At 42.2% G+C, this 26,986-nt stretch overlaps 1 protein-coding gene across 1 annotated transcript in view; it reads left to right on the forward strand.

The window, feature by feature from the left end:
* The first annotated feature begins 14,010 nt into the window (after positions 1 to 14,010).
* The window catches only part of PPARGC1A (PPARG coactivator 1 alpha), a 507,763-nt gene continuing 494,787 nt past the window's right edge, over positions 14,011 to 26,986 (forward strand). Inside the window, exon 1 of the mRNA XM_038401087.2 lies at positions 14,011 to 14,632. Within this exon, the coding sequence (XP_038257015.1) occupies positions 14,546 to 14,632 (87 nt within the window). The 5' untranslated portion in view covers positions 14,011 to 14,545. The remainder of the gene's footprint in view (positions 14,633 to 26,986) is intronic.

Here is a 26,986-nt window from a genome sequence, read left to right on the forward strand (position 1 = left end):
AAAAGAATTAAGAAGTGATGGAATGGATAAGACAGAGTCCGTCTGGGCAAAAATCACATTGGGGAAGAAAGCTACTAGAGCCTCCCCTGGGATAGTGCTTGGGGTGTGCTATAGATTGCTGGGATCCGATTTGGATATGGATGGAGACCTCTTCAATGTTTTTAAAGAAGTAAATACTAATGGGAATTGTGTGGTCATGGGAGACTTTTACTTCCCAGATATAGACTGGAGGACAAGTGCTAGTAATAATAATAGGGCTTAGATTTTCCTGGATACGATATCTGATGGATTACTTCACCAAGTAGTTGCTGAACCGACAAGAGGGGATGCCATTTTAGATTTGGTTTTGGTGAGCAGTGAGGACCTTATAGAAGAAATGGTTGTAGGGGACAACCTTGGTTTGAGCGATCATGAGCTAATTCAGTTTAAACTAAATGGAAGGATAAACAAAAATAGATCTGTGACTAGGGTTTTTGATTTAAAAAAGGCTAACTTTAAAATATTAAGGAAATTGGGGAAATGGATTGGACTGAAAAACTTGTGGATCTAAAGGCGGAGGAGGCCTGGGATTATTTCAAGTCAAAGCTGTAGAAACTATCAGAAGCGTGCATCCCAAGAAAGGGGAAAAAATTCATAGGCAGGAGTTGTAGACCAAGCTGGATGAGCAAGCATCTCAGAGAGGTGATTATGAAAAAGCAGAAAACTTACAAGGAGTGGAAGATGGGAGGGATTAGCAAGGAAAGCTACCTTACTGAAGTCAGAACATGTAGGATAAAGTGAGAAAGGCCAAAAGCCATGTAGAGTTGAACCTGCAAAGGGAATTAAAAGCAATAGTAAAAGGTTCTATAGCCATATAAATAAGAAGAAAACAAAGAAAGAAGTGGGACTGCTTAACCCTGAGGATGGAGTGGAGGTGAAGGATAATCTAGGCATGGCCCAATATCTAAACAAATACTTTGCCTCAATCTTTAATGAGGAGTGTAGAGATAATGGTAAGATGACAAATGGAAATGAGGATATGGAGGCAGATATTACTACATCTGAGGTAGAAGCCAAACTCAAACAGCTTCAGTTGGGGGACTAAATCGGGGGGGCCCAAATAATCTTCATCCAAGAATATTAAAAAGAAAAGGAGTACTTGTGGCACCTTAGAGACTAACAAATTTATTAGAGCATAAGCTTTCGTGAGCTACAGCTCACTTCATTGGATGCATTCGATGCATTCGTAATGCATCCGATGAAGTGATCTGTAGCTCACGAAAGCTTATGCTCTAATAAATTTGTTAGTCTCTAAGGTGCCACAAGTGCTCCTTTTCTTTTTGCGAATACAGACTAACACGGCTGCTACTCTGAAACAAGAGTATTAAAGTAATTGGCACATGAAATTGCAAGCACGTTAGCAAGAATTTTTAATCAATCTGTAAACTCGGGCGTTGTACCGTATGACTGGAGAATTGCTAACGTAATTCCTATTTTTAAGAGAGGTAAAAAAAAGCGATCTGGGTAACTACAAGCCTGTTAGTTTGACATCTGTAGTGGAAAAAATTTTGAAGGAGAAGGTAGCTAAGGACATTGAGATCAATGGTAATTGGGACAAAATACAACATGGCTTTACAAAAGGTAGATTGTGTCAAACCAACCTGATCTCCTTCTTTGAGAAGGTAACAGATTTTTTTAGACAAAAGGAATGCAGTGGATCTATTTTACCTCTGTCATAAATATGAAGGGAAAGATAACCATCTTTCTGTACAGTGCTATAAAATCGCTCCTGGCCAGAGGCAAAACCCTTTCACCTGTAAAGGGTTAAGAAGCTAAGATAACCTCGCTGGCACCTGACCAAAATGACCAATGAGGAGACAAGATACTTCCAAAGCTGGAGGGGGCAGAACAAAGGGTCTGTCTGTCTGTGTGATGCTTTTGCCGGGAACAGATCGGAATGCAGCTTCATAACTCCTTAAGTTAGTAAGTAATCTAGCTAGAAATGCATCAGATTTCCTTTTGTGCTGGATGGAATGTATATTCCTGTTTTTTGTGTCTTTTTGTAACTTAAGGTTTTGCCTAGAGGGATGTTCCATGTGTTGAATCTGATTACCCTGTAAGGTATTTACCATCCTAATTTTACAGAGGTGATTATTTTATCTTTTCTTTAATTAGAATTCTTCTTTTAAGAACCTGATTGCTTTTTCATTGTTCTTAAGATCCAAGGTTTTGGGTCTGTGTTCACCTGTACAAATTGGTGAGGATTTTTATCAAGCCTTCCCCAGGAAAGGGGGTGTAGGGCTTGGAGGGATATTTTGGGGGAAGACTTCTCCAAGTGGGCTATTTCCCTGTTGTTTGTTTAACACGCTTGCTGATGGCAGCATACAGTTCAAGGACAAGGCAAAGTTTGTACCTTGGGGAAGTTTTTAACCTAAGCTGGTAAGAATAAGCTTAGGGGGTCTTTTTCATGCAGGTCCCCACATCTGTAACCTAAAGTTCAGAGAGGGGAAGAAACCTTGACAATGTCGATTTCAGTAAGGCATTTGATATGGTTCCACATGGAGAATTATTAGCTGAATTGGAAAAGATGGGGATCAATATGAAAATTGAAAGGTGGATAAGAAACTGGTTAAAGGGGAGACTACAGCCGGTCACATGGAAAGGTGAACTGTCAGCTGGAAGGAGGTTACTAGTGGAGTTCCTCAGAGATCGGTTTTGGGACCAATTTTATTTCATTTTTTTATTACTGACCTTGGCACAAAAAAGCAGAAATGTGCTAATAAAGTTTGCGGATGACGCATAGCTGGGAGGTATTGCCAATACAGAGAAGGACCGGGATATCATACAGGAAGATCTGGATGACCTTTGTAAACTGGAGTAATAGGATGAAATTTAATAGTGAAAAGTGAAAGGTCGTGCATTTAGGGATTAATAACAAGAATTTCTGTTATAAACTGGGGACGCATCGCTTGGAAGTAACAGAGGAGGAGAAGGAACTCAGAGTACTGGTTGATCACAGGATGACTGAGCCGCCAATGTGATATGGCCGTGAAAAAAGCTAATGCAGACTTGGGATGCATCAGGCGAGGTATTTCCAGTAGAGATAAGGAGGTGTTAGTACCGTTATACAAGGCACTGGTGGGACCTCATCTGGAATATTGCGTGCAGTTCTGGTCTCCCATGTTTAAGAAGGATGAATTCAAACTGGAACAGGATGATCCGAGGAATGGAAAATCTGTCTTATGAAAGGGGACTCAAAGAGCTTGGCTTGTTTAGCCTAACCAAAAGAAGGCTAAGAAGAGATATGATTGCAATCTATAAATATATTAGAGGGATAAATACCACGGAGGGAGAGAAATTTAAGCTCAGTAATGATGTGGACACAAGAACAAATGGATATAAACTGGCCATCAGGAAGTTTAGACTTGAAATTAGATGAAGGTTTCTAACCATCAGAGGAGTGAAGTTCTGGAACAGCCTTCCAAGGGAAGCAGTGGGGGCAAAAGGCATATCTGGCTTCAAGACTAAACTTGATAAGTTTATGGAGGTTTATGGAGGAGATGATATGATGGGTTAGCCTAATTTTGGCAATTAATTGATCTTTGACTGTTAGCGGTAGTTATGCCTAATGACCTGTGATGGGATATTAGATGGGATGGGATCTGAGTTACTACAGAGATTTCTTTTCTAGGTGTCTGGCTGGTGAGTCTTGCCCACATGGTCAGGGTTTAGCTGATCACCATATTTGGGGTCGGGAAGGAATTTTCCTCTAGGGCAGATTGGCAGAGGCCCTGGGGGTTTTTCGCCTTCCTCTGCAGCATAGGGCATGGGGTCACTTGCTGGAGGATTCTCTGCACCTTGCAGTCTTTAAACCACAATTTGAGGACTTCAGTAACTCAGATATAAGTTAGGGGTTTGTTACAGGAGTTGGTGGGTGAGATTTTGTGGCTTGCGTGGTGCAGGAGGTCAGACTAGATGATCATAATGGTCCGTTCTGACCTTAAAATCTATGATTTTGGATTTTAGATCATGGGTCCGTCTTTCCCATCTTGGCTTTAACCCTCATTATTGAACTTGCTGCTACATATAGCCTAATAGTCTGTGTCTTCAAATGCCCACTCTCTCTAAAGATGTAGCACAGTCAAATACTGGATTAAACTGCGTATGGTAGTGGACTAGTGATTTTCTCCAATCTGAAAAGGCTTGATTGGGGTGGAAGGGAAATATGTAGCTTAATGCAATGGAACTCTAAATGCCTACTTCGTGATTCACTTCATATGTCTATTTATTCCTCAGACATGCATTATCTAAAAATGAAAAATATCCTTCTGTAAATAAAACACAAGAACATGAGCTCTATTGGATAGTTAAGCCAATAACTTTTTGTATCTGCCCTTAGGTACGATGAGATTTTACTAACTTATTTGCTTTTTCAACACTTGACCTGCTTTGAAGATTTTATTAAACTAATTTAAATGTGCTTAAAAACAAGCCTGACTGATCCTGAAAAGGCGGCACAGGAGCACGGGTCTTTCAAAAATTGACAAATTTTGAATTCAGCTCTCACATCTGTCTTGATTTTTATTCTCACAACTTTGTACTATTTTGATATAACTGCGACAGTTTTCTTTGCAAAGGAATTCGATATCCCTGCATTAGTCCCATTTCAGTCTGTTCCAAGCTCAACCTGTGACCTTTATATTTTGCTTCATTTTTGTTGTGTAATGGAAATGATAGCACTTCAGATACCACAGTGAGGTGTAAAAACCTAAATACAACAAAAGCAGAATAGTTTCCATAGTGTCCCTGAATAGTTCTTAAATTTTGTCCTTTTGAGGTTCAGATTCTTGTTAATTAGATCAAGACAAATTTCAGCTGTGACAGTGTCTTCAGCCTACAGTCTAAGTCCCTCTGAAATATTCGTCAATTACTTTTTTAGCTTTGGTGCTTCTCTGTAGAGTCCCTTGTGAAAAATGTAAACTGATCAAAAGTTCTTCTTGGGCATAGTGCAAATTTCAATGTACTTATGGTAGTTAAGTGCAAATACAGAACCAGTCTTCCTGATTTCCACTGTGTGTCATTGGAAGACCTTTTTTTCCAATCATGACAGTGGTTGCAGAAGAATTTTTTAACTTTCGCAGTATGCTTTAGGATGATTAGGTGTTCTAAGTTTTAAATAATGTACTGTCCACCCATTCAGACGTTTAGGATGTTTGCGCTTCAGAAGTTCTCGTAAACAAATGACTGACTTCCTTGTCACACCTTTTAGTGCATTCTTGGATGGCATATTCAGGAGTTTGGACATAATAGGTATGATCCTTTTGTACTGAAGTCAGTAGAAACTTTGCCACTGACTTCAATGTGCTCAGGATAAGGCAGAATATTCTGTAGTTTCTTTTCAGACATGTAGAATCAATAGCATTCAATGGGATTTCATTTATTCCATGTGTGGATGCTTCTCAGTTATCACATCATATCTCCTGTTCGACCAGCCATCCTCCATTACTGTCAATTTTGATTCTTTTTGTTTGTCTTCTCTGCTTTATCTTACAGTAGCTAGTAGTGGACTTGAGTTTAAAACTTCCTCTGTGGAGGATTAAATTCTGGGTGAAGTGCTTTAATCACTTCATATTGCTAGTTGGTGAAGATTGCAGCCATCACATCAAGTTCAAGTCTTTGCCTGAGTTTTAATGGCATGTATTCATGGACTGATCTTTGCCATTTTGTGGGTGTGGAACTCTACTGGAGACTGCCTCTGGATTACCATGATATTGAACAGTGTTGGAAGGCTTGAATTGGGAAATAAATTATCATTGTGGCTTTATTTCAGTGACAAAAATGGTACTGAAAATATCTTGCTTGCTGGATCACGAAAATCATCAATGTTATGCTTTTCCACTTCAGTAGACTGTTTCATTCAATGGCACATATGATCTTATAGATTCCAAAGAAAATGATTTCCTGGACTTCTTGAGATGAGACGTATCCATTTTATCTTGCTGTTTAATTCTTGAGTTTTCATTTTACTTTTGAAGATTCAGGTTTTATTTCAGTCCATTCAGTTGCTTACATAGTGGAGTCCTGGTCAATGGCTACGGCCCATAGACACTACAGTAATACAAATAATAAGTGATATCGCCTATTACTTCTACTACCATCAAGATGACCCTGTGCTTGGATGAGATCAGCTCATGTTTGAAGAATATCTGGCTGAAGCTGAACCTGAGCAAGACAGGGGTGATGCTGGTGGGCAGAGGAGAGAGAAGAGAGCATTTTGAAGAGTACAGCCACATTGCAATCTCCTTTGGTTGAAAGTACAAACCCACAATTGGTCAATTAATACTATAGCTTTGGAGTGTCCTGGATTCCTCACGGATGCTACACTCTCGTCTAGCAGCAACCAATAGTAATATGTTCTTCCACTTCCAGTAAGCTAGAAGACTGTCCCATCCTGTTGAACAATGACCTGACCTCAGTCATTTGTGCATTCGTTACTTTTTGGCTGGATTACAGCATGTAATATACCTTCGCATTGAAGCCGTTCAGCATTTAGGAAGCTTCACTGGTACAGAACCCCGCAGCACACCTCATCGAAACTGGCTATTGAGAGCACATCAAACCTGTCTTTTGAGCCCTGCACTGGCTTCCCATAGAATATTGAATCAAGTTCAAAGACTTGGTCCTTCTTCAAGGCAGTCAGTGGCCTGGGACTAGTGTATCTAAACGATCACCTAAACCTCCTCTTTGGGATGAAGACTATAGTTGACAGCTTTGCTCCTCTGGTGCAATGGAATGCTCAACAATAAGGGTGAAGTTTGTCTGTGCAGGAGACAATTTTCTCAGTGGGGCCGGTCAAAGACTGTAGAACGAACTCCCACAAGAACTAAGTTTTTTCATGGTATCTGAGTGCCTTACAGATTTAAAATGTGTATTTGTACGGATATATTTGTCTTTTCCCTGCATTCTGCAGGATCTGTATTTTGTGTAGTTTTGTTTATTTTGTGGAGGATGGGGGGCATTATTCAGGTGAGGATAGGTTGAAGAAGTAAATTTTTGCATTTTGCTCCAAAGTTGCTGCAGGTCATCCTGACCTGAGAGACTTCTGTCTCTTTCATGCTTGAGGTTGGCTGTTCCAGTGTGACATCCCTGTTGTGGGGGCTCATGATCACTTGAATGAGGTGATTCCTTGGGTAACTTGGAACAATCCTTTAAGAGGCTTTGAAGATGAGAATATTAAACTTGGATTTGATCTGGAATATGACAGGAAGCCAGTTAAAAACAAACAAACAAAAAAACAGATTGGGGTGATATGCTATAAGTGGCCTGGGCTGCTATGATCTGTTCCATTTGGAGCCAATTTATGGTTGGTGGTTTCATTCTTGGATATACCACCTTTACATTGTATTATGGACATCAGCTTAAGAGGACCAGGGTTTGGTATGTATGTTAGTTCTCAGGTTTAATTTCCGTACATGTTACAAGGCATAATACTTATCCCATGAAGTGTTCATAAAGCAAAATGAGATCTTCTGATAGAAAGTACTATGAAAGCTTTAAAATATTACATTTTTATTAAGGTATAGGAGGACTTTTAAAGCCTTTCCTCTTCCATTTTTATGAATGCTCTTAAGTATGTTTAAAAGGCTTGTTATGCATGTACACGTTTGGTGAAGTGGAGACATTCTTTTTTTTCCTGCATATAGGATACATTCTTTGTTTTAGAATGTTTGAGATTATAGACATTGGTCCAAGCAAAAGCAGATTTTCAACTGTTGAGGCCTAGTAATGTTAGGAATAAAAATATGCAATGCTAATGCTGGAAGCCTTAAGAAAATGCAAAAATTGCAAATCTGGCGTAATTGACTTGGGAGAAATGGATTTGACAAAATTGGTTTCTTAGAAATGTGATGCATGACCAAAATCATTGAGATGTTAATTCTTGGCTACAAGCTTTACATAAAGAGAGAGGACCTGCTTTTATACAGATCTTGGGTACTCTGTTTAATTACTTGGGAGTAGGGCATATAAGTACCTAGATAAAATCAACAGCTGTAGAATATGCCTCAAAATTGTACTCCAGAATCTAAGCTTCAGATGACTATTCTGGAACTTAATTTATTAAAGGGGAACTCTGATCTTCATTGAATTGTTCTAACTAATATGAATGTCTGCTTGAAGGGCACACTTGAACTCTTAAGGCTCTACATATACATCCTACAGCTAAGACCCATAAGAGAGACCTTATTTACCTTTCAGAGAATTCTGTCAAGGAAACCAGTGAGCATCTGGGAAAATAATATGGTCCATGGCAGTAGCGCTCAGCCATCAAGGGCGAACCAAGAATTTCAGCCTTATTTGAGTCAAGCATCATATTCCTCTTGAGCAGACAGAAATCACATTGTTTGAAGGACTGCCCATTTAGTGGGAAAAGTTAACCCAACTACTGGAGCTGAGCAGAAATATGGGGAACTGGTTTTCCCCATTGTAATATTTTAGTTCCTAGTGCTGCACAAGTCCTGTCTTGTGATCATGGATCTCTGACTTTTCCAGTGAATTTCCAATTCTTCCAAGTTTTGTTCTAATACCCCATCATCTAGCTTATGAAGGTGTTGCCTTCATCCCATGGTCCCAGGTCCTTTTGTTATTGTCTTCCATTCTTTCCCCTTGACAGTGATTTTAAAAACAAAGTTAAAAGCAAACACTGTTGTCATAGGTCTTGAATGGCCAGGCAGAGCCCTGCTTCATTGACCTGGTCTCTTTCTCCATAGAAAGAATGGTTTTACTGCTCCAGCTTTCCAGCCTTTTGTCTTGGTGGACTAGTGCTTTACATAGATGTTTAGGCTCTGGCTTGGATGAGATGGAAAGTTAATGTCTCTTATGCCAAATTGAGGGTACTTTGAATAGTCAGTGACCCTACGCTAAAAGTATTCTTATTTTACCTCCTTATCTCTGTTCAAGAGTTACCTATGTGAGAAAACCTCTATTTTGATAGCTACCTTGTCTCTTGGAGAAATAAGAGTAAGAAATTATGTTGTGGGTTGCAAATGCTCTAAGGGAATGTTTATATTAAAATTCCAAACTCTGTACTCTGGAATAAAAAAAATGAAATGCATATGTTGATTTGTAAAAGCCTTTTCACTAAACAGAGAATTTCAGTACATGCAACTTCAGTACATCTTTGACCTTCAGTCCAGAATGGAGATGATCACTGGGGTGGAATCTTGGAATCAAATTCCGGCTACCAGAAAGAACATTGAGAGTGCAATAGGATTCTCTCATCTTCTTCCCTCAAAATCAGAATAATAATTTAGCATGTTGAAGAAATTGCTAAATCTGGTGGTTTAAAAAAATGGTTTATTGTAACTATCTCCATAATGTCTGGTTGAGTGGCAAACCACCATATGACCTGGAGAAGCAGCATACTTTTAGCGTAGGGTCACTGACTATTCAAAGTACCCTCATAGTTATGGTCATGTATGCCTATGAGCAAAAGCAAAGGCAAAGTACAGGGTGGAGTAAAACCTGCATGGATAAGTCCAGAAATACACAAGTTCATTAGGGACTGGAAAAAAAAATCCAAGCTCCAGCACCTTAAATGCAAATTTTGCCTGAACAATGTAGGTAGGTAGATCAGAACACACACTATGCAAGGATACAAATTCAAAACAGAGTGCACAAAGACCCAATAATTATCCAACACTATCACATTGCGTATTTTTAAATGTTTGAAATAAAAATGTTGGAAAGTTGACCCTGTAGCCCACCAAAGAGGAGGGGAAAACAATTTTTAAAAGGATGATGAAGCAGCAAGGAAATTAAATGAATTTTCTGCATTAGTCTTTGCGATCTCCGATGATGAAAAAATTTCTACACCAAATGTAGTTTTCATGGGCAGCTGATGTTAATTAAAATTGAAGTGTCTCTCTCAAGAAAATAATGGGGCAACACATAAAACAAATAATTGGGGTAATCAGCAATTTGGTGGATAAGGCTATGTCTACACTTAAATCACTACATCAGCAGTGCCACTGTAGCACTTCACTGTAGGGATGGGAGGATTTCTCCTGTTGCTGTAGTTAATCCATCTCCTTGAAAGACGGTAGCTAGGCTGACAGAATTCTTTTTTTGACATAGTTGTCTACAGTAGGGGTTAGGTTGGGTTAATTACATTGCTCAGAGGTATAGATTTTTCACACCCCTGAGTGATGTAGGTAGGTCGACCTAACTTTTTAGTGTAGACGTGCCCTAAGTCTCTCTCATATTCAGTTCCTGGAGATTTCTCTGCTGTATTTTTCACCTGAGCTGGGGAGGCAGAGACATTCTTTGACCCAGGAAGCCTTTACGTCAACCTGACTGTTTGCTTGACATAGATATGTGGGTCCAGGGGTGTGAAAAAAACAACCCCTAGCTGCCATAGCTATGCTGGCAAAACTCTCATGATAGAACTAATATCATTTGGGGTGGTGGCATTACTATGCCAAAATAAAAACTCTTGTTGGGATAAGCTGCATCTGTGCAGTGTCTACGGGGGCTCTGCCGATATAGCAATATCAGTATGGTTACACTGGAAAAAATATTTATTGTGTAGACAAGGCCTGAGCCTCCCATCACTAGGAGGAGGGTGGCCATAAGGATTCCATGGCTACAGATTGCAGAGCCATTGGCCAGTATCTTTGAAAACTCATGGCAATCGGGGGAGGTCCTGGATGACTGGAAAAAGGCTAATGTAGTGCCCATCTTTAAAAAAAGGGAAGGAGGAGGATCCTGGAAACTACGGGCCAGTCAGCCTCACCTCAGTCCCTGGAAAAATCATGGAGCAGGTCCTCAAGGAATCAATTCTGAAGCATTTAGAGGAGAGGAAAGTGATCAGGAACAATCAGCATGGATTCACCAAGGGCAAGTCATGCCTGACTAATCTAATTGCCTTCTATGACGAGATAACTGGCTCTGTGGATGAGGGGAAAGCAGTGGACGTGTTGTTCCTTGACTTTAGCAAAGCTTTTGACATGGTCTCCTGCAGTATTCTTGCCAGTAAGTTAAAGTAATATGGGCTGGATGAATGGACTATAAAATGGATAGAAAGCTGGCTAGATTGTCAGGTTCAACGGGTAATGATTATTGGCTCCATGTCTAGTTGGCAGCCGGTATCAAGTGGAGTGCCCCAAGGGTCGGTTTTGTTCAATATCTTCATAAATGATCTGGAGGATGGTGTGGATTGCACCCTCAGCAAGTTTGCAGAGGACACTAAACTGGGAGGAGAGGTAGATGCACTGGAAGGTTAGGGGTAGGATACAGAGGGACCTAGACAAATTAGAGGATTGGGCCAAAAGAAATCTGATGAGGTTCAACAAGGACAAGTGCAGAGTCCTGCACTTAGGACAGAAGAATCCCGTGCACCACTACAGACTAGGGAGCGAATGGCTAGGCAGCAGTTCTGCAGAAAAGGACCTAGGGGTTACAGTGGATGAGAAGCTGGATATGAGTCACCAGTGTGCTGCTGTTGCCAAGAAGGCCAGTGGCATTTTCGGCTGTACAAGTTGGGGCATTGCCAGCAGATCGAGGGACATGATCGTTCCCCTCAATTTGACATTGGTGAGGCCTCATCTGGAGTACTGTGTCCAGTTTTGGGCCCCACGTTACAAGAAGGATGTGGAAAAATTGGAAAATGTCCAGCAGAGGGCAACAAAAATGATCAGGGGACTGGAACACGACTTATGAGAAGAGGCTGAGGGAACTGGGATTGTTTAGTCTGTGGAAGAGAAGAATGAGCTGCTTTCAACTACCTGTTCCAAAGGCTGTTCCAAAGAGGATGGATCTAGACTGTTCTCAGTGGTAGCAGATGACAGAATGAGGAGTAATGGTCTCAAGTTGCAGCGTGGGAGGTTGGATATTAGGAAAAACTTTTTCACTAGGAGGGTGGTGAAACACTGGAATGTGTTACCTAGGGAGGTGGTGGAATCTCCTTCCTTAGAAGTTTTTAAGGTCAGGCTGGGATGAGTTAGTTGGGGATTGGTCCTGCTTTGAGCAGGGGGTTGGACTAGATGACCTCCTGAGGTCCCTTCCAACCCTGATATTCTATGATACTACCAAGGGACTGCTGCTTCCTTGGAATCTGGAGAACCAGTAGGCATGAGGAGCTTGAGGTCATCAAACAGAGAGCCTGGCCTTGCACATTTTTTGTATTAAATGGTTGATTCAATAGTCCAAGACATTATCCACATCCTGGAAGCTCTTCAATACATTTGAATTTCTTATTCCATTTATGTCCCATTCTGTATAATTCATTCTTCAGAGAGCAAAAGTTCTTCAGAAGATTTGGAGTGGTTCAAGTACACATTTTAAAAAGGAGTTAACTTTTCATGGAAAACATCTAGAAACAAACTTTTCTGTGTTTTTCTTCCCGTTTGTTGTTGCTTAAGGCTTTTTGCATGAAAGGGAATCTTTGTTTCTCAAGAATATATTTACCTGTGTTGTGTGCTGCCCATCTGAATTCATCAGTGGCTATTTGTGACATTAAATTTGGTTGATGTGGCAGATGTTCATATTGTCAGAGGATTGTGTTCTCAGGTGTGGAGTATACAAATGGTGCTGGTGAACTACTAAAGTGGTGATTCTCAAACTTTTGTACTGGTGACCCCTTTCACACAGCAAGCCTCTGAGTGCGACCTCTCTTAAATATATAAAAAGTGTTTTTTATTTATAACATCATTATAAATGCTGGAGGCAAAGCGAGGTTTGGGGTGGAGGCTGACATCTTGTGACCCCCTGACGGGTCCCAACCCCCAGTTTGAGAACCCCTGTACTAAAGGATCATCTTAGTTGCCTGATATTGTCTTTACTATTGTGACAGACACCTAAGTGACTGTAACAAAGATTAAAGATTTTTTTATTCATCTTTACTTTGTTCACTTGACAGCAGTTTGTGTATAGTCAATTCTATTATTTCCTCTTTCTAATCAGAAAATGAACAGGAGTACTTGTGGTACCTTAGAGACTAATAAATTTATTTGAGCATAAGCTTTTGTGAGCTACAGCCCACTTCATCGGATATGAAGTAGCCCACGAAAGCTTATGCTCAAATAAATTTGTTAGTCTCTAAGGTGCCCCAAGTCCTCCTTTTCTTTTTGGGGCTACAGACTAACAGGGCTGCTACTCTGAAACCTGTAATTAGAAAATGTTCCTTGTTGAGTTTGTGGGGCTTTCACATAACCCAGAGTGAGAAACGTTTAAAAAAAATAGGAAAAGCACAAAATGAAATCACATGAAAAGTAACTTCTGCAGCTATTTACACTTTAAAAAAAAAATCAAATAATTAAGTTGATGGCCCCTTTTCAGAAACAAATTTTATACACATCCCTTTGAAAGATTAGCGTGGGGGGAGAAGAAAGAGAAAAATGATATAACACTGCTTTTTCACGGGTTTTCCAAGACTCCCATGAGGCTTCAGAGGCTGGGAAAAGCTTCCTTATACCATGCTGCTAGGCTTTATGCACAGGACTACCAGGCTGGGAGAGGAAAATCCAAGTTGTTACTAGAAAGAATACTTCACCGATCATCCCCTTTCCTGTGGAGGCTCATGCTGCTAAACTGAGCCCTGATTTATTGGTTTAGTGCGAGGGAGAGGAGAAATGGCCTCTGGGTACGGGCCCGCACAGATAATTTTTTAAAGAGTGTAGGTTTTGCTTGATTATAGTCTGGCAACTAACAATCAACTTTTTTTTGGTATCGATTTGCATAACTCCCGAAGGCGGGGAGTAAAATTGGCGGCGCGTAATTGTTTCACGCTGCAAACGGACTCACTCGAGTGCCGCCAAAGGGCGCGTTGAAACGCACTTGGGGAAGACGGCGCCTGTGGTAGGAGTCAGAGTAGCAGCCGTGTTAGTCTGTATTCGCAAAAAGAAAAGGAGGACTTGGGGCACCTCAGAGACGAACAAATTTATTCGAGCATAAGCTTTCGTGAGCTACAGCTCCCTGCTCTAATAAATTTGTTCGTCTCTAAGGTGCCCCAAGTCCTCCTCTTCTTTTTGTGGTAGGAGTCTCACCTCAGATCCTGGGGGGGGGGGGGGGGGGAAGGCAGGAGCCTCATCCCCACTTCACGTGCCGTCCTTTTTTTTTTTTTTTTTTGCTTGCTTTGGTGCAGCCGCGGGTTCTGCAAGCGAGCGCCCTCTTGTTTCCTTGCGCAGCCCGCGGGGCCGGGGAGGAAACGGGGGCGGGTGGCTGGGTGGGGACGGAGAGGTCACCTGGCGCTGGTGATTTAGGGGCAGGGGCCGTAGCCCCACCGCCCGTCCCCGTCCCCGGCGGCGGCGGCGGCGGAGTGAGCGCGTACACGTGACTCCGGCTCCGGCTCCTCAGTGCCTCTACAACCAGACGCGCGCGCACACGCATCCCTTCTCTCCTCCATCCAGTCCCCCCCCCCCCCTTCCCGCACACGCCTTGTGAGCCGCCGCCAGGGCAAAGCTCTAGGCACACGCCGGGGTGGCAGCGCCCCGAGCAGCAGCGATCAACCAAGAAGCGAGAGTTTTGCCAAGGCTGCTGTGCCTGGCCGAAGAGGCTTTGCACGCGGAGGATGGCTGGCTGCGGGCTGTCAGAAGACGCCTTCTTCTCTTCCTTCTTCTACAACTACACCTCCTCCTGGGAAAGCTCCTACAACCAGGTAAGAGGTGGCTGAGCGGCCACGCGCTCTCCTCTGCACCCCCTTAGCGCCACAGGGGGCGCCGAGGTGGGGAGGGGGCGAAGTGGTTTTGCCCTGGGTGCGGGCTTGTACTCAAAAGGGGAGGATGGTGCAAAAATGACAGAGAAGGAGCTTCGGAGACGTGGAATGTGCCTGATCTCCGCTTCCCCCCCCCCCCCCAGCCCCTCCTGGGAGGACCGAGGAGCCCCAGCAGGAGGAGGAGAATTAGGAGCGGGCGCTGGCACTGTGCGGAGAGCGGTGCGTTACCCAGAAACAACTCACAACAAGCCAACTCAAGCGAAGCCTTCCCAAGTCCCACCTTGGCTGCGCTCTTCCTTTCGCCTTGCACTGAGGGTTGCGGGGGGGGGGGGTGTTTGAGTATTTGGGGGGATAACCGTGCTAGTTGCAAAGGCGCTTGGAAGCCCCCCCAAAATGGCTGAATAGGCATAGTATGCCCTAATTACTGACCCTGTCTGGATGGGAATAGCCCCGATCATGCCTCCCTGCTTCAGAGCTCCCCCACTTAACTTTGATGACTGTGCAATGCACCCCGTGCATCCCAAGGAGCCCCTCAGTCGCCCAGCAAGTGGCTTCGCAAGGAGGTGTAGGCTGGGAGGCTGCGCGGCGAGCTGAAAAGCAGCGAGGAGGAGGAAGGGTAAAAAAAAAAAATCCCCGTCTGAGGTTGTCAAGAGCTATTCTGGGAGCCTCCCGCAGGTCTTCAATTCAATAACGGTTGTCGTCTGCTGCCCCCGCCGCCGGCCAGGCGAAAGTCCCCAGGCGAGGCGCCTGCGGTGGGGAGGGCAAGGTGGGAAAAGTTGAGCCGTGGATGTCCAGGCTCCCCGGGCAGGTGAACCGCACCGCGGAGCGGGCGAGGCAGCGGCGCCCCGTGCCTGCCCCCGGGGAGGGAGGGGAAGCTCTCCCAGCCCGGCCGCGGCGGGGGTGGGTGGCTGGCTCAGGTGGCGGAGGGGCTCGGGGGAGGCTCGCCTGCGTGGCTCCCGCCCTGCTGGGGGCAGAGCTGTGCTGAGCTCATGGAAAAACGTGCGGCCCACAGGGCCGGGTTCCAGGAAACTCAGCTCCCGGAACGAGCCGCTGCCGGTTTAAGGTTACCCCCCGGGCAGCCAGGGCTCCAGACGCCGCGCTGCCTCCGGGAGGTCGCAGCCCGGGGAGCCGGCGGGCGCTCGGGAGCCCCTGCCCGCTGCGCTGGAGCCGCCGAGTGCGCAGCGAACTCCCCGGGGCTTGGGGTGGCAGCAGGGATTTCTCAGCCCCAACTTGGAAGGCACCTGCTTGGGGCTAGACGGGAGCGAGCGCTTGGCCAGCCTGCTCCGGGCATGGGCACACGGGGCCGCATTGGGGCGGCCAGGGAGCCTTGCCTGTGTTGACCCGTGGGGGTGGGAGGCTTGTTGGGGTCATCGGCGGGAGCCCCCTCGCCCTGTGCTGTGCTCCAGGCGAAGCCTGGCGGCGTTTCGTGTCTGTGTGTGCGCGGAACCACCAGACCCCCGGGGCATCGGCTGCGTGAGTCCGACTGAGCGAGCCCCGTTTTCCAGGCCAGCCCCTTGTTGGAAGCATCGAGCCAAGGACTGTCCGCATGGAAAAGCTTGGGTCTCCGGCGGCGCAGCGCGGCCAACTAGGCAAGGGCAGCTAGAGCGTGAGGAGTTGCTGTGTGATCCCCACCAACCAGCTGCGCCTTGCACTAGCCCTGAAAGGCAGGACCGCCGCTGCGAGTGTGTTTATATAATGCACAATGCATTATTTTCTCCCATTATATGAATCCACACCATTTCGTGTAATCTGACAAGGGTTTATGCCTGGTTGAAAGCAAGCAGTCAAAGGAAAGCTCCTTGGAAACCAAAGGAGGGGGGAAATTGCTAAGAAGGAGGCAGACAATAAAATCAGGTCTAAACCAGTTCATTTAGATAAAGTTAGTTCCACTCTATAGTGAAATGTATTTCCATAAAAGGACAGCAGTGTTAAATGCTAGATTCTTTCTTTTATGCATTTTTTTTTAAAGTATGACCAAACTGCAATGAAAAGTAGGACGAATTACTGACAAATCTGTAGTTGCTTTCTTTTGGAGACCAGTGTTGAATTGTATCTAAGGGGAAAACAGAAGATAATGTGGGATGCTGCTGATCTATTTTTAGTAGGACTATATAAACTCTAAGTTATAGTACACAAACTTGAATTAAATATGCATGATTAGGGAGGGAGTTTAGAAGTAGAAGGTATAATCACTATACAGCAATGCAACAAGAATAGATGGGCACACCAAGCTTTTCCAAGGGCTAACCCATGAAGAATTTAAGATACATACCGGTTTTGGTGTTCATGAGTCCCTTCTGTTATCGTATGCGTCTCGTGTTACAATTTACAACAATCGGATTCAGCCAAATGAAAATTAGCAATAGGATGCTCACTGCTGATACGTAATCAGAAAATGAATAAAGTATTGCTGAGAATCTGTTTGTATATGTTTTTTAACACTTAAAAAGTAGCCTTGGTCTAAATTTGAGAGCCAGACATATTAATGGGTTTTTTTAATCTGAACTGCAGCCAAACAAGCTTACAAACCATTTCTTCTCACTAAATATAGCAACATTGCTCAAATCTAATTTGTTTTGTTTACTCCACTTCAATTTTTTAAAAAAACAAGCCCTCAAACTTTAAAGCATTACAAAGTGCTTATGAAAGGAAGGGTTGACTCTACTGAAAAAAATAGCTTTTTATTCCTAAATCAATATGATGCACTCCGAGCATCTAGTGCCATGTAAAAGGATCCTTTGTACAATATCAATAGCAGTTCAACCATACCTCACCAAGGAGATTTCTTCCTGGCATCACAAGCCATGTTCTTAATAAAATTAAATGTAATAAAAATAACACTTCTCAATATAAACAACCAAATGAAGGAGAATAAAGTGAATTCTCCTGTAAACCATATAAAAACTAGCAATTTTAAAATCAAAAGTAGGACAGTTACTCTATTACTTAAACCTTAGGTTCAGGAGTTTTAATTTTTGCATTTTTGACATATCATTGCAGTTCATCTTTCAGCATTGGCTGTGGAGGGGTGATTTGTTGGTAATGTTCTTAGAAATAACTTTTTGTTTTTTATATAAAACTGAAAAACATCACAGGGAAGCCATACCTGGAAAATTTAAATTTGGAGACTGTACCAAGAAATCTATTTTGAATCCAGTTCCAAGGCACTCTGCATGAAAATGAAGGTCTCTTGTAGCGATGCTTGCCATATTTTTGCATTATTAAAGAGAACTCTAAAAATAACACCTATGTGCTAAAGTTTTTTTTCTCTTAATTTTTTAAAGAGAATTTAGTAGGATTCAAAGTTCGGATTGCCACCCTTGGAGACTGAAATTCTCTTCTTACAGGATGGCACAAGCTTCCCCTTGTGAAGTGAAGGAACCAGTTGTCTTTAGGTTGATTAATTCTTTGACTTCTCTGAGACTGTCAACAAAACAGGCAGTTCTGGTGGTGATTTTTATGGACATTTGTCCAACAGAAACCAAGTGAGACTAACTGGCGAACTGAAATTCTCTTTTTCATCTTATTTAATAGTCATGAAAAATTAACCATTACCTCTGCTTACCCCACCCCTACCAAAAAAGCTATGGGTTTTCTCAGAGCAAAGGTCTAACATAGTGGTGTTGTCCATAATTTCTCCTTCCCCTCACTGTTGATTAATGTTCTGTGTACTGGTTAGCTGCTGCTGTCCACCCCAGAAGTGGCTAAATTGCAGTGGTGTTGAATCTATGTAGTGATGTGAGGTGCTTTAGGATCCTTTGAAAGGAAAGGAACTATAAAAACTTAAAACAATAATTGCGGGCTTAAACCTGGTCTTTCATCTCCAAGAAAATCGCTGTAGTGGAAATACAAAACTGTGATGTTTTGAGGGAGTACTCTCCCTTATATGCTATCTCATCATGCAGCAGGCACTGATTCCCGTTGGAACTCTAAGCTGTATGCTTGTTACATTCCCCCTTCCTCTTTGTACTATTTTTAAACCTGGTAATATTTTATATAAACCCTTCTACTGAAAGCGGTCAAGTTGAAAGCTTGAGCTGAGAGCTGTTTTTGTGGCTTGGCTTTGTGTGTTTCTGAATATGGAATAGCCAAGGAAAAACAATTCAGTCAATATTTCCTGGGTGTTGGACTGAATTTAATACTTTGCTCTATGCATTTTCTCCTTCCTATGTTAAGAATAACTCCAGTGACTCAGCTTGTGTTTGACCCATAGTCAAGTCAGACCTTTGAGTCAGTGCTGCTTTCAGTATTTTTGGCCTTTTTGGTCTGATCCCCAGACTTTAGAGTTTCTGCAGTTTTAGAAATTTCTGTGTAAGTATTTGTGCATACTACCAATATGTACTATATGTGTATATGAGGTAACCAAGTGTTGAGTGAGATGCTGTACAGATTTTCTCAGATTGCCCTGCCAACAAGGTGTCTTAGGTTTTTGAGGACTGGGACTTATTATGAAAAAAGACTGTGAATTGAATTGTAATATGTTTTGTGTTTGTTTTTTCAGAAGTCTGTAAAACACTGGATTGATACTATCATTTATTTTCAGTTGTAATCTAAGCAAAATTTGTCCCAAGGTTTCTGGAGATTAAAAAGACAATGTCTAATAGATTAGATCCAAAGTTTAGGCTATGTACAACTTTTTTTATTAAGCAAAAAACCTAATCTGTTACTAACAGAGATGGGCTTTGTGATGTTTAAAATTTAAAAAGTGTTAATCTTGGATTTAAAGATTGTCCTGTGTCTCTTGCAATCCTAGTGGCACTGTGTGCTAGTACATAAGAACCAAAAAGTGAAACAAAGTAAAACTGAAACTGACAAGACACTTTTCCCTTGAATAAACTAAATAGTACAAAAAGTAGACAAATAGCATACTTTATTAAATGTAATTTGGATTTAAAAATCTTTCAATTTGAATAATTCAGGGAGTCCTTAGTATCACAGTTGAGGGAATTTTTCTTTATATTTGTTTAGAACCTGAAATGATCATTTCAAAAAATAGTTTTTACTGTTCCACATAAAAATATTTTTAAAAATTTGTGATCAGTAGTAACTGTTGATTTTAACATTTTATTTGCTAGGATTGTCAAATAAAATGATTGGCCAATTTTCAAAATCATTTTATTGTTTACTAAATCCACCTGCATCCTTGATGTAAAAAGGAAGTGGGTTCCTGATGCCACTTTTATCTGGCACATAAATGTGATTTAAACTGGGTGCATACCATTTCCTCATGTCCCTGAGCAAAACAGCAAAATAACGGTACAGTAGAGCAAAATAATGTCGGTTTAAAACACATGCACAAAAGGGGCAAGATGTCATTTTAGAATATTGGTTTAGAACAGAAGATTTAGCTACAATTTGCAAGGTACAGTTATGTTCCTGATAAATGAATGCATTTCAGAGGTTCACACCTTAGACTGTGGACTTCAAAAATACCGTTGCATAAAGGAGGAAAAAATGGCTGTAGTTACAGCAGCAATGCATTCTGTAGGAAGAGGGCAGAGACTTCTTAGCTGGTCACACATTCATATGGTCTACGCAGAAATGTAAAAGTGCAGGGTTTGCATTGGAATGAGAATGGGGTCATCCACCCTTTGTACTCATCATCAGGGAAGCAGAACCTTCTTCCAGAGAGACCATAGGAAATCAATGAGTACACTTTGCTAGTGTAGAGATAAATGTGTACTGCAGAAGGGTATTAAATATAAAAGGGCAACAGTAAAATGATTTACTATATGAGGCAGTGTGACGTGGTTATTTTTGGGTCACCCGAGAGGATTTTCATTTTTTGAGACCATAACTATATCTTAATATTCCTTTTTATACAGCTGTCCAAAAATGAGCTGATAAATAAACCCTTCTGCAGGGGTTAGAACTATGTACTTTAAGCTTTGAGATCCTCATTTATAGATGGAGTCTTACTGAGAAACTTGTACACGTTTTTGAAACTATTACCTGATCTTTATCCTTTAGATTATAATCATCTGACCTGACTTACCAAAAGCTAATGGGTTTTGTAATATTTTTTTTCCTGAGGCAGTGTGGATGCCTGAGATTGGGTTAGTCTCGCCATGACCAGAAGGTATCACTGAGGGATACCAGCACAACGGACATACGTAGCAGAAAACCTGACATAAATTTAGGAGTAGAGGCTAAATGAAATGTGGAAAAGCAGGTACACATTTCTAATGTCTTTTTTTTTTGTTCCATCTTATGCTTCTCTTTGCTTTGTGAGCAAATCTCTTCATAGATTTGAAATTTAATGCTGTAAAATTGCTGAAAAGGAAGGGAAAATAATACTTTTAAAGTGCTCTGTACCTAAGAATCCCAGTGCTATTTATAAACATTGATTACGTTTCAGGGGCACATTGTTGGGGTAAGTAAGTTAGTATGATCTCCATATTGTAGATGAAACTGAAGTGCAGGCTGATTAAGGGCAATATTTTCAAAAGTGGTCACTGGTTTTGAGTGCCTAACTTGAGACACTGTGGGTCTTATTTTTGGAGGAGATGCTGTGTATTTGTGGCTCCATTTGAAGTCACTGGGAGCTGCAGGTGATCAGCATGTCTGAAAATCACACTCCATATGCTGCAGTTTAGGCACCTGTAGACACTTGAAAACTTGAGCCTATGTGTCTTGTGCAAGTGCATATATGGGAAATCTGTTGGAGAACTAAGAATAGAAACAAAGTCTCCTGACTCGCAGTCCTGTGCTTTAATCATAAGACCTCTATTCGCTCCCAGAACAGTCTGGTTCATGTCAGCATGAAGAGAAGAAGTTCATTTCATCACCTGTCATATAGCATGAATATGTTTGAAACTTTGGTACTTTTACACACACACACATTCTCCACAGTTTTAATTAAATTGTTCTTGCAAAGAATAAAATGAGTTCCTAATGTTAACAATGAGTGATAAAGATTCTGTACTTCCATTTACAGCATAAATTAGCATTTTGTTTTCCAGGACAGCTTTTGAATGAAGAACTATAATTTGCAGCAAATAGATGTTATAAGCTCTTTGGATGACAACAACCACATAAACTTGTACAATGATAAAAATGGAATCAATTACTTCTCAAATGGAAGAAGTTTGTATGTGGAGATTTGTAAAGTGGTAGTAGTAGCTGGTTATTGTAACAAATCAATAACTTTAAAAAAAAACCAACTAATTAATTCCATTGACAATTTAGTAATTGTTCAGAGGAGGTTGTGACCCTCCCCCTCACAAAATACACACCTATACATAATATCTGCATTTTGAAAACTGCCGTTTGCCTCAGTGTTACAAGCTGATTGCATAGTTATTTTCCCATATAACCATTTCAAAATAGGGAAATATTGAGCTGCACTTTGCACAGATGCTAATTATCAGCAAGCTTTGTGATGCGTTGAAGTCGGTAGACAAGGATTCATACTCTTCAGGAGGGAGAAATTAAGTGTGTGTGTACTATGGGCCTGATCCAAAGTCCATTGAAGCTGATTGGAGATTCTTCATTGGCTTCAGTGGGCTTTATATCAGGCCCTATATGCAGCAGGGATGGGGAAGAGTAGGAGAGGAGGGGAGAAGATCCACACAAGAGAATACACCATCAAACTGGTGGATGCTGTCATGGCAATATGTACTATATGCCTCGTAATAACAATATTCTTTTGTGGAACAGTCCTTACTGTATTGTGCTTATTTTGGTTGGGTCTCACGGTGAAGTGCCATTTCCTTTGTCAATTGTTAAATCCTGTTCTTGTTTGTTTATACATTTGAGTGGTTAATTCTTGGCAAAAGATCAATTCATTGGCCAAAATAAACTTACTTTTCCTCAGAAACCCTCACTATTCCCACCCATTCTGTATCACTTTTGACAAAAACACCCCTTCCATGTCATGTAGGACCATAACCTGAGGATCATAGCTGGCTGGAAGGGACCATGAGAGGTCATCTAGTCCAGCCCCTGGTGTTGAGGCAGGACCAAGTATAGCTAGATCATCCCTGAAGGTGTTTGTCTAACCTGTTCTTAAAAACTTCCAGTGATGGAGATTCCACAACCTCCCTTGGTAGTTTTTCCTAATATTTAACGTAAATCTCCCTTACTGCAATTTAAGCCAATTAATTCTTGTACTACCTTCAGTGGATGTGGAGAACAGTTGATCACCATCCTCCTTATAAGAGCCTCTAAAGTATTAGAAGACTACAACAGGTATCCCACTTCCCCTTAGTCTTCTTTTCTCAAGACTAAACATAACCAGTGGTTTTAACATTTCCTTATAGGTCAGGTTTTCTATACCCTTTATCATTTTTTTTTTGTTCTCCTTTGGACTCTTTCCAATTTATCCACATCTTTCCTAAAGCATTGTGCCTAAAATGCATTACTCCAGCTGAGGCCTGACCAATGCAAAGTAGAGCAGGACAATTACTTACTGTGTCTTAACGCAGTTAATGTACCCCAGAATAGTATTAGCCTTTCTCACAACTGCATCATGTTGTTGGCTTATACATAATTTGTGATCCAGTGTAACCCCCAGTTCCTTTTCTGCAGTACTACTGCCTAGCCAGTTATTTCTCATTTTGTATTCATGCATTTGATTTTTCCTTCCTAAGTGTAGTACTATGCACTTGTCTTTATTGAATTTCATCTTGTTGATTTCAGAAATTGTCAAGGTCATATTGAATCCTAACCCTGTCATCCAAAGTGCTACAATCCCTCCCATCTTGGAGTCATCTGCAGATTTTATAATCATACTCTCCACTCCATTATTCAAGTCAATGAAAATGTTCAATAGTACTATTGTTCAGGGTTTTCAGAACCCAAAACTGTGGTAACTTAACTTTTGTTTTCTTCAGGAGGTGTCAGGAATAAATCAATGGGGACACAGCTCTTCCATCTGATAAATGATTAGTACAAACACGAGTGCTTTAACCCAAAGCTCCTTCTTTATTGAGTCTCAAGCGTGCGCATGCACACACATGCAATAGTTCTAGAGCACCCCAAGCATAGTTACCCAAAGTCTGACATAGTTTTGAGTGGGCAACTACTGGGCTTCCAGGGAGCCCTCCTTCTGTCCAGCTGCTGGGGAGAGGATGTAAGTCTCCACTCAAAGAAAAGCTGCCACAAACTGCTCCAAGGTGTACTCTTTTTTTACTGAATCTTGTATAGCTAGCTCAGACAAAGCACATAACTCAAAGTAACCCCTAGTGGGTCACCTAGCTTCAGCAAATTGCTCATTATCCTTTATCAGCAAAGCATTTCTAGTCATAACAATAAAACTTGTATGTCAGGGACACTTAGGTCCAAGGTCAGCCAAGGTCACACACTCCCTTCCATTCTCAAGGTACGTTAACTCCCTGTCCCATCCTCCCATTCTGATTAGCAAAACTGCAATCAGGCAGCTGTTTGGTCTTGCCTATGAAAGGCCTAACAATTTTTCCTAACTTTGTGGTATTTGGTTTTCAGTGAATAGTGGCTGGATATACAAAATGGCTGCAGTTCAGTAAAATTCAGTTCTCTTGTTACACTACCAGACCCAGGAGAGACCCCTTTGGGGCCGCACCAGATAATGTCTTTCCATTTTGACAGTGAGCCATTAATAACTACTGTTTGAGTACAACCTTTCAACCAATTATGCATTCACCTTACAGTAGTATCATCTAGACCATGTTTCTGTAGTTTGCTTATGAGAATTTAATATGGGACATCAAAAGCTTTACTAAAATCAAGATATATCATGTCTACAGCATCCCCCCCATCCGCTAGGTCAGTAACTCTGTCAAAGAAGGAAATTAGGTTGGTATGGCATGACTTGTTCTTGACAAATCCATGTTGGCTATTACTTATTACCCCATTATTGTCTGGGTGCTTACAAACTGATTGTTTAACAATTTGTTCTGGTATTTTTACAGGTATCAAAGTTAGGCTGACTGGTCTACAATTCTCCAGACCCTCTTTGTTGCCCTTTTTAAAGATGGATACTATGTTTGCTCTTCTTCAGTCCTCTGGAATCTCACCCTTCCTCCATTAGTTTTTGAAGATAATCGCTAATGTTTCCAAGATCGATTCAGCTAGTTCCTTAAATATCCTAGGGTGAATTTTGTCAGGCCCTGCTGACTTGAATACCTCCAACTTTTCTTTCCCTATTCTGGATTGTGTTCCTTGTTAATATTAATTTAAACTTTTTAGTGAAGACTGAAGCAAAATAGGCATTAAATACCTCAACCTTCTTGATGTCATCTGTTGATAGCTTTTCTTCTCCACTAAATAGAGACCAATACTTTACTTCATCTGTCTCATTTTCATCTTTCATCTTCAACTCCTTCCTTGCCACATCTCTTGGCACTTCTTTCTCCTCAACATTCTAATATCTGGAATTTCTTTCTGACTATCTAAATAAAACTCTTGCCAGGCCTTCACCATTCCTCATCTTGATTTCTCCATCTTCCTCCTCTCTGGTTTCCCTGACATCCACCTCACATTCATCTAGCTGATATAAATATAGCTGCTAAGATAACTTTCCTGTCTTACTGATTTGTCCGCCCCTCCCCCCATTTTAAATCCATCCTCTGAGTCCTTCTCTAGTGCATCAAGTTTAAACTTCTTATCTTTCTATTTGAGCCCTTGTATAATTTGGCCTCCCTGTTTCTGTAACCTTATTTCTTGCCACCACACCTTCCATTCTGCTAGTGTTGCCAGACTTGGTGTCTTTTTTGATTGCTTTTCTCGGAGCTTGTCTGCACTGGGGAATTGACAAGCAATGATGGTAGATTTAGCGGGTCTAGTGAAGATCTACTAAATTGACCACAGATTGCTCTCCCATCGACTCCTGTAAACCACCAGATCGAGAAGAGTAGGGGGAGTCGACAGGAGAGCATCTCCCGTCCACATCATGTAGTGTGGACTCTGTGTTATGTAGATCTAAGCTACGTCCATTTGAGTTACACTGTTTATGTAACTCAAATTGCGTAGCTTAGATCGAATTTCCCCTGTAGTGTAGATAAGGCCTCAGAGCCATCTTGATGCTTTTTCCGCACTTTACCCTATGTTTAAATACTCTTCCTGAGTCGGTCCACATGGCTAATAACCTCTTTTTTAAGACTTTTTTCTACATGGTGATTAAAACAAATGAGTCAGTAAGTTTTTGCTTATTTTTTTACATTTAAGAAACTATGGAGCAAACTAGACATGTATCAGCTATCGCCTTAACTAAAACTTATATGTTGCATCTCAGTACCAAACCCATCATCTGTCGTTTGCCCCTTTTAGATTGTAAATTATTTAAGGGTGGCACTTTTCTTCTTTTCCTGTTACTCCTGGGGGAATTCTGTGCTGCTGCATGCATACAGAATTCACGTCCTCTGCAGATTTATTTGCTTGCCTTCAGAAAAATGACTTTCTGATAGGAAAGCAAAGGGAAGCCACAAGAACAGTCACACACCCCCTCCCCAGCAGTGTGGGCATGTCATTTTGGGTATCTGGAGCAGCCGGCGGAGGTAAATCACCATGAGGTTGGGGTCACTCCTGCTGGTGGCTCCTATCCTGCGCGGGCTCAGCTGCTAGTCCTGGCTGGACTGTGGTTGGGGGAGGATGGGACTTCTTCCCCTGCAAGAAGTGGGCGTGGCTTGGACAGACCCACCTCTGGAAACCTCCCCCCGCTGTGCATCCCTCACTCGCTTCCTTCACCCATCGTTTCTCAGCTGTGGGGGGAGGGATCGCTATATGGGGAGTTTCTCCCTTATGTGCCCAAAGCCTGTGCATTTGGAACCCTCCCACTGAGCCCTCACCTCTATTATATCTGGACCCCCACCAAGCCCCTCCCCCTACATTTTAAACCTCCCACCTGTGCATCCAGACCATCACTGCTAAGCCTCCTGCAGTCTAACTCCCACCCTGACGAGCCCCATTCCCTGCACCTGAAACACCCCAATGAGCCCCCTGCACGTGGACCCCCCATTCTCCCAGCACCCAGTCCCCCCTGCTGAACCTTATCCTCCACACCCAGAACCCCACAACAAACCTCTGTGCATCCGATTCTCCCCTCCATCCATACCCATACCTATACCTGTACCTTCCACGAAGCCACCTGGACCCAGATTGCCCCACATAGAATTCTCTTGCCTCACACTTGGATCCCCCCACACTAAGCCCCTCCACACTTGGATCCTGCCAGGCTGAGCCTGCTTACTCCACACCTAGATTGGAGGCCAGGGCTAGGTGTGTGTACGAGACTCTGTCCCTCTTGCTTGCTATTTTGGTGTGCCTGGCATGGAGGGGCAGGGCCCCAGGATGTTTCTGAGGCAGGCCTGGCCCATGTGC

This window comes from Dermochelys coriacea, chromosome 4, assembly GCF_009764565.3.
Source record: "Dermochelys coriacea isolate rDerCor1 chromosome 4, rDerCor1.pri.v4, whole genome shotgun sequence".
NCBI lineage: Eukaryota > Metazoa > Chordata > Testudines > Dermochelyidae > Dermochelys > Dermochelys coriacea.